The sequence below is a fragment of the Onychostruthus taczanowskii genome, unplaced genomic scaffold (genome assembly GCF_017590055.1).
Source record: "Onychostruthus taczanowskii isolate IOZ18803 unplaced genomic scaffold, ASM1759005v1 scaffold269, whole genome shotgun sequence".
NCBI lineage: Eukaryota > Metazoa > Chordata > Aves > Passeriformes > Passeridae > Onychostruthus > Onychostruthus taczanowskii.
This window is the reverse complement of record NW_024500006.1, coordinates 15,447-29,049: the sequence shown is the minus strand read 5'-3', so window position 1 is coordinate 29,049 and position 13,603 is coordinate 15,447. Positions and strand designations below refer to the sequence as shown.

Below are 13,603 nucleotides of genomic sequence, written 5' to 3'. Positions count from 1 at the left end.
TGCGGGGATTGTCCCTCCCGCAGCCGGCCCCGCGATGCTGCCGCGCCCCGGTGTTCCGGTCCAGCCCCGCCGCTCCTTGCCGTGACTTGCACATTCTCCGCTGGGTTTTTCCTTTGTGGCGGCTGCTATCTGGTGGAAAAATGTGCGAATTGCAGCAGCTGGATTCGACTCCGCCGCCTCTGCCTCTCCCAGGGCAAGGACCCACTTGCTGCTGGGCAATAAACTGCATTTAAGTGATCCCAAGGAGCGTCCAAGACTCATGTGGTCAAGCCTGCCCAAAAAAAGCGGTTAGAGTTTTATATATGACAGATATACAGGGACTACCGGCTGGTTTTTATTAGTCCTCCTTATCATTGATGCAATCCAGGGATTTTAATATAAAAATACTTTTTTTTCCCCCCTCCCAAATGTATGAACCTGGCAGTAAGAATATCATGACATCAGGATTGTGTTTCACCTATCCAGATATAAATTCTTTGGAAAATAAATTAGCTGTCATGCACTTTCAGTGGTACCTGTTAAATGTTTTGGGTTTGTATCTGTTTACTTTATAATTTTTCACTAGGAGCAGTGTTTGTGCATCTATCTTGAAATTGGTTTACAGTTTGTCTTTACCAGTGTGTCCCGTCCTTTAGAAAAGGGGATAGAGATGCAAGTACCCGTCTGTTGCCTAAACAGTAAATAAACTCTGGATTTCTGCCTACAGAATGGATATTTTCTTTTCTGTGAGTCTCTTTTTTCTTTCTGTAAGTCTCTTTTCTTTCAGGGTATCTACATGCTGTTGGTAAAACCGCTGAGCATGTCAAAGCATCATCCAAAAGAAAGATGCTTTTCACTGCTCAATTTTGTCAAAATACAAAAGTATTTAAAAATAAAATAAAAAACAAGATACAAGTGGGATAAGAAGAGTCTAAACTTCACTGCTTTGTGTGAACAACAACCCAGGTAGTTCAGTGGTCACTGTATTCTGGGGGATGGTTTAGCTGTGTCAGAGGCCCAAGGGCTATCCTGTGATCCCAGACAGTGCCTGGTTTGCAGTTGCTACTGGAATTATGTGGGAGAGAGTGAACTGCAGCTGAGGACAAAGGAAGTTAAACAGAGGGCCCCAAACCCCTTTGCTTTCCCAAGTATCCTCCCAAAAAAGGACATCTCTGCTGCTTCAGTAAAACATAAACCATATTTCCCTTATGCAGGGGTTGAGCTCTTACCACTTGGCTGGGTTTGGTTTAGAAATAGCTTTGGCCACTTATTTAACTGCTGAACTGGTCCCCGTGTCTTCAGAAGCACTAGACATGAATTGAGCCTCTCGTGTTGCGCTTCAGTAAAACATAAACCATATTTCCCTTATGCAGGGGTTGCACAGCTCTTACCACTTGGCTGGGTTTGGTTTAGAAATAGCTTTGGCCACTTATTTAACTGCTGAACTGGTCCCCATGTCTTCAGAAGCACTAGACACGAAGTGAGGGGCGAGCCCCTCTTGTTGGTGCATCTGTGTTCACCTGTGCCATGAGCAAACACCAAAACTCCCTTGATCTCTGTCTTGTGGGAATTAGTAAAGGTAAGAAGATTTTCAAAAAGCTGGAAAAGCAGGCCTTAGAAACAGAAAGAACAGAAAATTTAGAGCTAGCTGCAGCTGCAAAACCTGAAAGCAAATAAAGTTACAATGGTATAACAAACAAGGACATTGAACAATAGCATGAGTCTTAGGTTTGACTAAGATAGACCTTAAGAGTCCAGAAAAATGTGCTTAGCAAGGTAGTAGAAGGCTTTAAGCTTAATACTGGAGTATTGTTAATAGAAAGAAGACAAGCAAGCTTTGTGTGAAGCAGGTGGATGTGTGCTTTTAATAATTGGCTAAATCAACTGTCTGTAAGCTTTAGCAATATGCTATTGGCTAAAAAGCTTTTTAAATGCTCTGTAACAAGGAAATCTTTGGCTGCTGCTGGCTGTAGGTGAACTTTGCCATCTTCCTACTGTCCCAGCCATGCAATGAGGCTGATGCTACAAATAAAGCTCAAGGAATGGATCCCAGCAGTCCCATCCCATTTGTGAAAAGGAAAAAAACCCACGTTAACAGGTCTCCTTTGAACACCTCAGTTCAGAACTCCTGCTTTCCTTCCGGGCAGTGACCAGGCTGTGCATGAAGCTGTGCTTGAATCCCTTCTCCACTGACCTTCCCTTTAGGCACCACTGGGCCCTGGTTCCCAGAGCTGATCTCAGTGTGTTTGTGCCATCCAAGGGGTACAGGATTTGGAACCTGGCTTGCAGAAGGGCCAAACCTGGCATCAGGAGACAGAAAACTGGGTACTGGACACTTCCTGTTACACTGGCTGAGATAGAAGAGTTCCCTTTGGTTTGCTGCTACCTTCTGATAATTTTTTTCTCTCCCATTAGAGAGAAAGGCATTCTGAGGAAGAAAAGTGGAAGCGAGGAAATCTAAGTCTTAAGCCAGACACTGAGAATTGGAGAAAGACCAGCACAAGCTTAAAGGATTATATATACACTTTCTTCCTCCTACTTAACTCATTTGTTTTTTCCTTCTCTGCATCCATTTTGGCTTGTATCTGTTCCATGCACCTGCTTTGACTTCAAACTGCATTTACTGCCCTTCCTGCTTCTCCACAGAATGCCCAATACCCTTTTTACTCCAGCTGATTGGGCCCCACTTTCCCTTTAACACCTATTGTGATTCCTTCCTTACAGGTGTCACATCACCAGCCCTTCCTAAGCTGTTCTCAGGATGGATCCTACCCGCTTTTCTTTGTCCTTCCCCTGCTTGGTCAGCCTTGTCAATCAAACAGCTCTTGCTTGTCCTCCCTTTTGCATAGCATCTTTCCCTCCTCTAATCATTGCTGGCTGTCCCTTTCTTCTGCTCTCCCCTTCTCTCCTTCACTTTCAAATTTGCTTCTCAGCCGAATCCCTGATATATATACATATATACATATACATATAGATAAATGCACATGTCCCCCTCAGAAGTTAAAAAATGGACACAAAGCAAAGATTTCAGAATTTATCCTTGCAATAGCCTTGCTGAGATGACCAGACAGATTTCCAAAATTAACCTGTCCAAAGCCAACCTCTTCCCCCATATCCATTCCTTCCTGACATGTCCTTTTAAGAGAAAATGTGATATTTCTCTGCCCTGGACAGCACATATTCTGCCTGGTTCTTACTTTCTTACTATAATGCTCAGTTGTTTGACTTCAAACACTTCTAATTCCTGTCTTCAGGCAGCCAGTCATAGAAAGATTTCTTCGAAAGCCTGATGATTCTTGCCCTTGTTCATGAATGCCTGTGTGGCACTTCCATCCCTGAAATGTCTTTTGCAAGGCTTTCCCAATGTCATCGAGAAAATCATCCTGTTCTTTGTTGCTTTGTGAAAAGCACAGAGAAAGCCAAGGCTATTTACCCAGTGAACTTGAAATACCTGAAAGCCTTGTGCTGCTTGACTGTTGAACACGTGAGTTTCCATTTGAATTTCTCCTCTGAGTCAAATGAAACCGCCACTGCAGGAAACTGTGGAAGGAGTCATAAAGAAATTGAACAGAAGAACATGAAAAAAAAATTCTCAGTAGACGACATTTGCCCCACAACTTCTAGAAACTGAAATAGTATTTGTTGGCATTTGAGACCTCAGGACACAAAAAGCCCACGTGGGTTCAGGGATTCGTGAAGAAAATTCCTGCATATTTGATCAAGGAGTGAGATAAAAGGTGGAAAAAGTGGATCCCACTAAGCACAAAGTTTACAAAGACGAAAATTCTTACTTGCCTTCAAAAGGTATTATGGCAGCAAAGTGTTGCAGCTGAAAGGATTAATTTCCAAATGAGAAGTACTGAGATTTTCATGGATAGAGAGGAAGGAGAGAATTTTTTGCCTTTGAAGGATCTAAACACACATAGAATCACAGAATGGTTTGGATTGGAAACGACCTTCAAGATCATCTTGTTCCAACCTCTTGCCATGGGCAGAGACACCTTCCACTATCCCAGGTCCAGCCTGGCCTTGGGTGCTTCCAGGGACAGGGCAGTCACAGCTTCTCTGGCCAACCTCAGGCCTCACCATCCTCACAGTAAGGAATTTTTTGTTGATATCTAAATTAATATTAATCTAAACCTGCTCTCTGTCAATCTGGCAGGTATCTTCTGTCCAGAATTGTCTTTGGAAACTGGAGAATGCAGAATGTCTCCGAGGAAATCTATGAACTTAGACTTTTGAAGCAGGAGATTTTCCTTTATTCTCTGAAGCTGAAAGGTACACAGGGAGGTTTTAGAGCAGATGGACTCATGAACTGGTGTCATTTGAAAGGAAATGCTGCTACCTAGGAAGAAATATGTTCTCCTTTGTGTCTGAGGAGCAGCAGCAGCATTTCTGCTTCAATCAAAACACTGAAGTCCTGACTTTAAAGGAGTCACTGGAACAAGGGGAGATCTGGCCACACAGCAATACCTGCAGGCTCATCTTTAAGGTATTCTTTGGAAATCTATTGCAGCTGACCCAAGGGGCAGCAGGGCTTCGTGCTGCTGTTAACACTGAATTGGTTCTTAACTGTGGAATATTTTAGGAGAGCTTATCCAACTGTTGGATATCTCCTTCTGAAATAGAAAGCATTCAAAAGTCAGCCTCCTCCAAACAGCCTGTGCTTGAAAACGCCTTTATTCCTGGCTTCTGGAAAATGTAGTGCACAGCACATGAGCAACGTTTGCTACATTTGCTCGTGTCTGTATTAAGCACATTTGATGGAAGGTTTGTGTAGGACGTTTCACGTTTGCCTGGAATATTAATGCCAAACCAAAAGTCTCAACAAATACTAAGGGAGCGCATTTACGTACCAAAGAGTCCAGATGGGAAATATATTTCAGAACTTGTCCTTGCAATAGCCGGGAGGCGAGAGAGGAGATTCCAGCCGAGGCTCGGGCAGCGCCCCGTGCAGTTCCAGCGCTGGCCGCCCAGTGGCGCTCTCGGCCAGCGCTGGGCGCGCGTTGCTGCTGCGGGGCGGGGCGGGGGACACCGGCGAGCAGCGCTGGGATGCTGCGGGGCTGGCACCGGCTGAGAGCCCCGAGAAACGCCCCGGCTGCTCCGGAATGCGCCCTGGTTTAAAGCCTTTCCAAAGGATGTGCTGGGAATCGCCGCATCGAGACGTGCCTGGAAAATCCAGGAGCACAAGGTGAAACAGGGAGTGTGAAGGACGGAGACGGCCTCCCAGGGCCATCCCTGCGGGATCTGGGAGGATTTCACCGGAGGTCTGGGGTAGCTCAGAGCCGGCTAAGCACCGAGTTACTACCGAAAGAAATAAATGTTTGCTTTTAACAGACTGATGGGGAAAGCACTCGCTGGACTGAGTGCAGACGGAGGGAGGAGGCTGCCGTACATCCCGGAAAATGAGCCTCAGAACAAGTACCCGTGGTATTTACAGCACAACCGAGAGCCAGAAGGTTAGGAATGGTTCTCCCAGCTTTCCTCACGTTTGCAGGCAGCTGAGAGCTCCGGCCCCGATTCCGCGGGATGGCTGGGAATTCGGAGTGCAGCCTGATTGTTACAGAGACGAAAGAAGAAATCCATCCTGGGAGCTGTCATGGAAGGAGAGGTCGGGAGTGTTGGTCCGTCCTTGCACTCAGGCGTGGAAAACGCCGGGACTCTGGGAAGATCTGTTCCTCTGCTCTGCGTGCTCCTCCCGCGCCATCCTATCCTGAGGGCGTGCTGGAGGGGAGCGGACAGTGCCTCCAGGGATGGAGAAGAAGCCTTTATCCCAGGGGACCACAAAACCGGGCATGGGACCGCTGAGATTTCATCCAGCGGTTCTGAATTCCCAGGTGAAAAACCAAGAAGGATTTTGGAAATTGAAATTGCTCAGGCTTCAGAAGTGCAGGCAGAATTTTCTTTTAGCACCTCTGTGTTCAGAAACACGGAGCCACACCAGGAACTGAGTGGGATATGCTGCTGTAATGCTTTTCGAGCATAAAGTTTTAAGTGACAGAGTGAAGAGAACTAGTTTTTTGGTTCTTCTTAGGATAAAGATGTCATCAGTAAAACAAAGCCTGCAATATCACTGTATACCCGAGAAGATATGTGAATTCTTTGGCACGTTTATGAAAATCTTTCATGTTATGGGTATAGTTCCTTCTTTTGTCCTATAATACAGTATGCCTCTATCTGGCAGTATTTAAACTTCTATTTTTAAAATTAATACCCATCCGTTTCACTGTTGTGACCCAAGGGAAAACACCAGCATTAGCTCTATAGTGCTGCACGGTAAGTGACCCTCTTTATCATTTCTCTAAAATCTGAAAAAATATAAAGGTTCGTCAGTGGAAAAGCATCATCTTCTGATGAACGAAGATGTTGCTACAGCCAAGAGCTCCGTTGAGGATCACTGGTCGTCTTACACCCTTCTACATCTGAAGGGTAAGGACACAATTTCCTTTCTGAAATGATGGCAGCAACAATAATTGGGCTCCTGCACTCAGGGGTAGGAAATATCTGTGGAAGCTCTTCTAGGCCTGTGTCTTTCCACCTGCTGCGCAGTGATGCTAAAGATTAGGATAAGGAGAAGGAAATACACATTTCCCCCTCGGAAGTGAAAAAAAGGGCACAAAGCAAGTGTATTACAGGTGTCAGAGTTGTTTTTGCGTGGAAAGAAAAAGAAAAAGAAAAAGAAAAAGAAAAAGAAAAAGAAAAAGAAAAAGAAAAAGAAAAAGAAAAAGAAAAAGAAAAAGAAAAAGAAAAAGAAAGCCACTTTCCCAACACATCTGCTGCTGTGCTTGGCCTACGGTTTGACTTCTCTGTTGGTGATGATCGCAGCTCGAGAGATGGACGTGTGCCTGGAAGGGAAGAAAGGAGGAGCTGCCCTTTGATGTATGTCAGTGGTTTAGATCTTACCACGCGTCCAAGTCAATGGGTGATAAGAGGAAGTCACCGAAAATTACTTCGTTCGTGCAAGATCTTTAGTAGCTAAACGTGCCGGGAATCCTGAAACAACCCCAATTGTTATTTTCTCCTACTGATAGAGGCACGAAATTTTTACTGTAAAACAAATGAAGACATCAGAGAATTTCTAGGACTTGACCTCTTGAGTATTGTTTGACAGCGTCACTCCTTTTTAGCAAACAAAAATAAGGGGGAAACGTCTAGGAAATTAAAGAAAAGTTATCAAATCCAAGAGGATTATGATATTTTATAATAATAATTTTTAATAAGTAGTTTATTTTATAGTAAAATCCGAACTAAAAATGCTCGAGACACAGGTAAATAATGCAAATCCTATCTTGTTTTCTCCTTCTTTTTTAAATTCTGTAATAGAAAGGTTGGGCTGGGCTCGCAGGCGGCTGTGCACATCCTCAGTGCATTCGTCGCAGAGGTAAAACATTCTTCGGGGCCAGCCGTGCCTGCCTGAGCCTGAGGTTTTTGTCTGGTTTCCGGCACAAATTCTGCCTCACAGTACCCGACTGTGCTCAGAACCCCTCGATATCCCCTCCACCTCCCTTTTCCCACGGTTGTTCCTATCAGGTCTGCTGCAGACATCTCCCTCTTAGCGAGTTTGATTCTTCCTCTAATCATCTCATAATAAGCCTTGCAAATTTCTGGAGTCCCCCTCAAACACCTCGTAATCTATTCGTTCTCTTCCATGACACTTTTTCTGATAATCCGTGAGAATCTTTAGAACTATTTTCTTTTAACTTTTACAGAGTTTTTTGTTGAACCTCTGAGGTCTGAGGTTCAATTATTCTTTTAATGGCCGGTCAGTTAGTGCGATGAGAGCCTTATCTTTGCTATTGTCTCCCTTATCTCCTCGTTAGCATTTGTGTATCGCGGAGCTTTATTTAGGGGCTCCCTGTTTGTTTTCTTGCCTGTCGTATTAACCGGCTGTTGGCCATACATCCCTAGGCAGATACAGGACTTCAAGTTTAGCATCTTTTTCACATAGAAAAGTCTAAAAGCCGGGAGGTGTAATACCCAGTAAGAAAAGAACAAGCATTAGGATGATGTGTCCTAGGACAGCTTTATCATCCTGCTGAGATGGCGAGCTGTGGTGATAATGAAACTTTTACTTAGGACAATTCCTTGTCAGCTCTCATTTTCAATAACTTCTCTGACTCGCTCCACTTGCTAATAGCCCTGTGCTGATTAACAAGTGGAGATGAGAAGGAAAATCTCTTCTGTGGCAGTGGAACTTGCCGTGTCTATACAACGCAAACCAAAAGCTGTGCCTGAAGAGTTCGTGGCTGCGAGCTGGGATGTGATGCCCAGAGCAGCGCTTTGCGTGTGGGCAGGGATCCCACTTCCGAGAGAGGATAGCTTTTACACCGCACCTTTTTTCTCCTCTGGCACAAAGAGTGCGGGTTCAAGCAGCAAACCCCGAGCCAGCAGCGCTGCCCCGATTGAGAGGAAATATTCCCACTTCGGACGCTGGGTGGGGATGTTGGCCGCGGACCGGAGCGTTCCTCCGTCCGCCCCGGGTTTGCAGACACAGGGAGACAAAAAAAAACCCGTGTGAGCTGAGCTGCTCGCAAAGGAGTCAGCACGCCGGGGCTTCCAGATTCCTTCACCCCAGGATTGCTGGCCCACACCGCTGTTTTTCGGACGCTACTAAAAATGCTGGGAGCCGCCCAGGACGGTGGATGGCTTTTTTGGGGAGTGATGGCGTGTGGGAGACGGAGCGGAGACAGAGAGAGGCGAGTGATCTTGTTTATTCTGTGTGTTTGCGTGTGTCAGAGCGGGGCTGAAACTCTCCGCTACTCGCTGCCGGAGGAAATGGAGAGGGACTCCTTTGTCGCCAATATCGCCAAGGACCTGGGGGTTCCTCTGAGCCAGCTTGCGGCTCGCAAAGCCCGCGTTGTGTCCGAGGGCGACGAGCAGTTTTTCCGACTCAATCAAAACACCGGAGTCCTGACGGCAGAGGAATCGCTGGACCGAGAGGAGATCTGTCCTCAGAGCGATACCTGCACGCTAGTCTTTAAGATATTCTTTGAAAATCCGTTGCAGCTTATCCGAGGGGAGGTGGAAGTTCGTGACGTAAACGACAACTCGCCCGTGTTTCCGGAGAAGGAGATGGTTTTAAAAATTATAGAAACATCATCTCCTGGCTCCCGTTTCCCCCTGGAAAGCGCCCAGGACATGGACGTGGGCATTAACGGTTTGCAGAACTACAGCCTCGGGCCCAACCCTCATTTCTCCCTCGCTCTGGGAACAGGAAAAAATGGAGTAAAATACGTGGAGCTCGTCCTACAGCATCAGCTCGATCGTGAAGAGCAGGGAGAGCTGAATTTACTTCTGACCGCCACCGACGGGGGGTCACCACCCAGGTCCGGCACGGCTCAGATCCGGATCGTGGTGCTGGATGCCAATGATAACATTCCTGTCTTCGAAAGGGAGACCTACGAGGTGCGCCTGGCTGAGAACAGCCCCCTGGAGCAGCTGGTGGTCAGAGTCTCTGCCGAGGATCCCGACGAAGGGTCCAACGGGGACGTGCGTTATGCCTTTACCCAGACATCGGAGCGATCCCGGCAGCTCTTCCAGCTGAACCCGACCACCGGTGAAATACGAGTCGCGGGCAAGCTGGATTTTGAGGAAGCAAAATCCCACAAGATGGTGGTGAAAGCCACGGACGGCGGAGGGCTGTCTGCACATTGCAAAGTGCAGGTGGAGGTCCTGGACGTGAATGACAACGCCCCGGAGATAGCGCTCACCTCCCTCAGCGCCTCCATTCCCGAGGACGCCCCGCCACGCACCGTGGTGGCTCTGTTCAGTGTGCGGGACCGGGACTCCGGGGACAACGGCAGGACGGAGTGTTCCATCGACGGGGACTTGCCATTCAGTCTCACCCCCACTTTTGATAATTATTACGAACTGAGAACAAACGCTGCTCTGGATAGGGAGAGGACTGCGGAGTATAACATCACCATCACAGCCACGGACTGGGGCAGGAAGCGGCTGAGCTCTCAGGAAAGCATCTTCGTGCAGATATCCGATGTGAACGACAACCCCCCAGAGTTCACCCAGGAGATTTACACCATGTATGTCACGGAGAACAACAGCCCCATGCTCCGGATCGGCAGCATGAAGGCCACGGACGCCGACGCAGGAATAAATGCCCGTGTGAACTACGCACTGGTGCGGCAGGAGGGCAAAGAGCAGCCCGAAGTGTCAGTCAGCGCTGAAGACGGGGATGTTTATATCCTCCGCCCGCTGGACTACGAGAAGGTCCCTGCCTTGGAGGTGACAGTGCGCGCAGCCGACGGCGGCTCCCCGCCGCTCAGCGCCCAGGCCGTGCTGCGCATCGTCGTGCGGGACGAGAACGATAACGCGCCCGTGCTGCTGCACCCGGCCCCCGACAGCAGCGCGGCCGGAGAGCTGGTGCCGCGCTGGGCACCCTCCGGCTACCTGGTGGCCAAGGTGGTGGCGGTGGCCGCGGACGCGGGGCAGAACGCGTGGCTGTCCTACGAGCTGGCCAAGGCCACGGAGCCGGGGCTGTTCCGCGTGGGGCTGCACAGCGGCGAGGTGCGCACGGCGCGGGCCGTGACAGAGAGGGACGCGGCCCGGCAGAGGCTCATCGTGCTGGTGCGGGACCGCGGGCGGCCGCCGCGCTCTGCCACTGCCACCCTTGCCGTGGCACTGGTGGATGGCTTCTCCGAAGCCCATTTACGGGTGAGCGAGGAGGCACCGGCCGCCGAGCCCGACGAGCCGCTTACCCTTTACCTCATCGCCTCGCTGGTCTGCGTGTCGGCGCTGTTCCTCGCCACCGCAGTGACCGCCGTGGTAGTGAAGGTGCGGCGGGCCAGGCGGAGCGAGACGGAGACTTTGCCCACGTTCCCGACGACTGCCACGGAGAGCAGCGCGGGCTCCCTGCCCCGCAGCTACGTGTACGACGTCTGCTTCGCCGCCGGGACCGTCAACAGCGAGTTCCGTTTCCTCAGGCCGCTCTTCCCCTGCTTCCCCGCCGGGCTGCCCCCCGGCCCGGGCGAGCAGCGGAGCTCGGTGTGCTCGCAGGATGCGGCCAACCTCGGCGGCGAGGGCGACTGGACTGCGCAGGTGAGGGACTGACAGGGACATCGGGCAGGCGGGAGGGAGGTGTGGCAAGCCCTGGGAGTAAGGACTACTGAAGCTGCAGAATTGCTAGTGGAGGAGTGCCTGGGGTGGGAGGAGATGATAGAAGGCGTCTCAGAACTGCTGGAGAGGCCTCCCAGAAGGATCCAGTAGGGTTCAGCTGCTCCCTAAATGCTGACTAACCACGCCTCTCTACATCAGAGAAGGATAGAATATTTTGAGTTAGAATGGACTTTTAAAAGCCATTCAATCCAAACCCTTATGCCATGAGCACAAATACCTTAAACTAGATCAGGTTGCTCAGAGCTCCAGCCAACCTAACCTTGGCTATTTCCAGGGGTGGGGCACCCCCCACCTCTCTGGGCAGCTGGGCCCATGTCTATGCTAAGCATTTCTGATAGATCAAGTCTTTGATGTCACTTCAAAGGGGAGGAGTTGAGCCATGAGAAAGTGAAATTACAGGTAGAGATGTGTTATAGCTGAGATAGCCACAATACAAAGAGTATCACTATACAATTTCAGAAGGCTTCAAGCATCAGCCCATACACAATAACACCATACCACTCCAGAAGACTCCAAACGTGTGCCCTTCTTGTTCTTTAGCCCAACCTTTTATACCCTTCATTGTTCATGCATTGCACCTGTGTGCCCTCTCTACCTTTTTGTGCTTGGTCAGTGCACCTGGGCACGCCAGGTCTCATTACCCTCAGTACTGGTCACCTGTAGCCCATTAGGGATGAGGCTGGGCCACAGCCCCACTCCCAATTACCACACACCGTGCGCCTACAAACATGTGGGTCCTGCCCACCCACTGTGTAGAGCCTGTAGGACCTAGAGCAGTAATGGCACCATTCCCAGGGATATGTCCCTGGGAGTGGCAGTAACAGGAATGGCAGTAGTGGCCTGTCCAGCGTCAGATGGGACTGTGGGGACAGCTGTGCAAAGGGATGTCACCAGCAATGTTCTCTGCACTGCTGTTGGGAGCTAGCACTTGGTGCTCCCATGTGCCACTCACCAGGGTGGTGGTAGTGCTGAACTCAAGCTGTCTTCCAAACTGCTGGAGGCTGTGGAGGTGGGAACCTCTGCCATTAAATTCCCTTATGTTTTTGTGACTTGCATGGATAGTATTGGCCAGAAAAGTGTGGTTATCAAAGTCAGTCACCTCTTAGTATGGGATTCTGTGGGGACTCTCCATGGAGAGTTCCCAAGGATCCATCTAGCATTTCACAGTAGACAGGATGATAAACATATATGAGGTTGGAGGAACACAAACACCATCAGAGTCAGTTAATATTTTTGCATTTCATAACTACTGGTGACTTGGACTCACTTTACTGCAGGGTGTGGCAATCACAGTAGCTTCAGGGAAGATGAGGATTCTTCTTGATATATCAACATTAAACCACATTTACTGTTTGTGAGAAAGTGGTTTCTGTTTGGGGCTCTCACCATTTCGAATTACTCAAAACTCATAAAAGTTGTATAGAAACTCATTAAGGTTTTGTAATAGTACCTTTTTGGAGGATGGTTTCTGACTTCAGGTGTTCTCCATTCAGGAGATCCACCAAGTCTTGCTTTCTCTTTGGCTCTCGGTAGGGAGGAGAGGTGTGGCACAGGCAGTGGTGTAAGGCACATCCTCTAAGCTTCTCGGTGACTAAGCTTGCTTTCCTTCAACTCCAAATGACAGCTGCTCTCTCTGTTCTTTGCAGGGCAGTGCTCCCGTCTCTGAAGATACGGGGCCCAGAGCTGCAGGTGCAGTTTGCCCTGCAAACAGGGAGCTGGAGCTAAATGTCAGTTCTGAGCAAAACCCTTGGCTCGCCCATCAATAAGTGAAGAGAAAGACAAGTTTGTCTGTCCTCCCAGGGAAAAGGGAACAAAGAGGCCAAACACATCTGTAAAAAGTACCAGGGAGATTAAACCTTCTCTGTGAGAGTACTTTCCCCTTGAGCAGTACTTTATTCATGTAGGTATTTTGTAATTGTGCTGTCGATGGAGGAGGAGAACCGTGCTGCATGTTGATTACATAATAATGTATGATTGTGAGAGTGCTACTGCTTCTACATACTTTGAGAAATACTGAAAACTGTCAGTAGGTGTTTAACTTCTTGTTACACCGCCTTCTCGGGGGGGGGGGGGGGGGGGTCTTTTTTTTTTTTTTTTTTTTTTCTTTTTGTGGGGTTTATTTTGTTTTTGTTTTTTTTTGGTTTTTTTTTTGTTTGTTTGGTGGGGTTTTTTGGGTTTTTTTTTTTTGTTTTGTTTTTTTTGGGGTTTTTTTTTGGGTTTTTTTTTGTGTTTTTTTTTTGTTTTTTTGTTTTTTGTTTTTTTTTTATGGAGAGAGCTTTGTAATAATATCTTAATTTTCTGCCGTGTATTCAACACCAGACAAAACAGATATTATACAAAATTAAGTGGTGGTTGCAAAGGAATTTCTTACAAAATAAGCAGAAGCTGTTTACATTTTGAACTGCTGGCATTGGCACACCTGGCATATTTGACCAGGAGCTTACAGGCTCTCATAATGGTAAAGAGTGGGCTTTGAGCAGTGTATTCTTTCTTC

General features: G+C 48.2%; 1 protein-coding gene across 1 annotated transcript; it reads left to right on the top strand.

Moving 5' to 3' along the window:
- The first annotated feature begins 8,595 nt into the window (after positions 1–8,595).
- LOC121337406 (protocadherin beta-15-like) lies at positions 8,596–12,875 on the top strand. Its single transcript, XM_041407493.1, has 2 exons — positions 8,596–11,031; positions 12,756–12,875. Exons 1-2 carry the CDS (start codon positions 8,596–8,598, stop codon positions 12,873–12,875), a joined length of 2,556 nt encoding a protein of 851 aa, XP_041263427.1.
- The last annotated feature ends 728 nt before the right edge of the window (positions 12,876–13,603 follow it).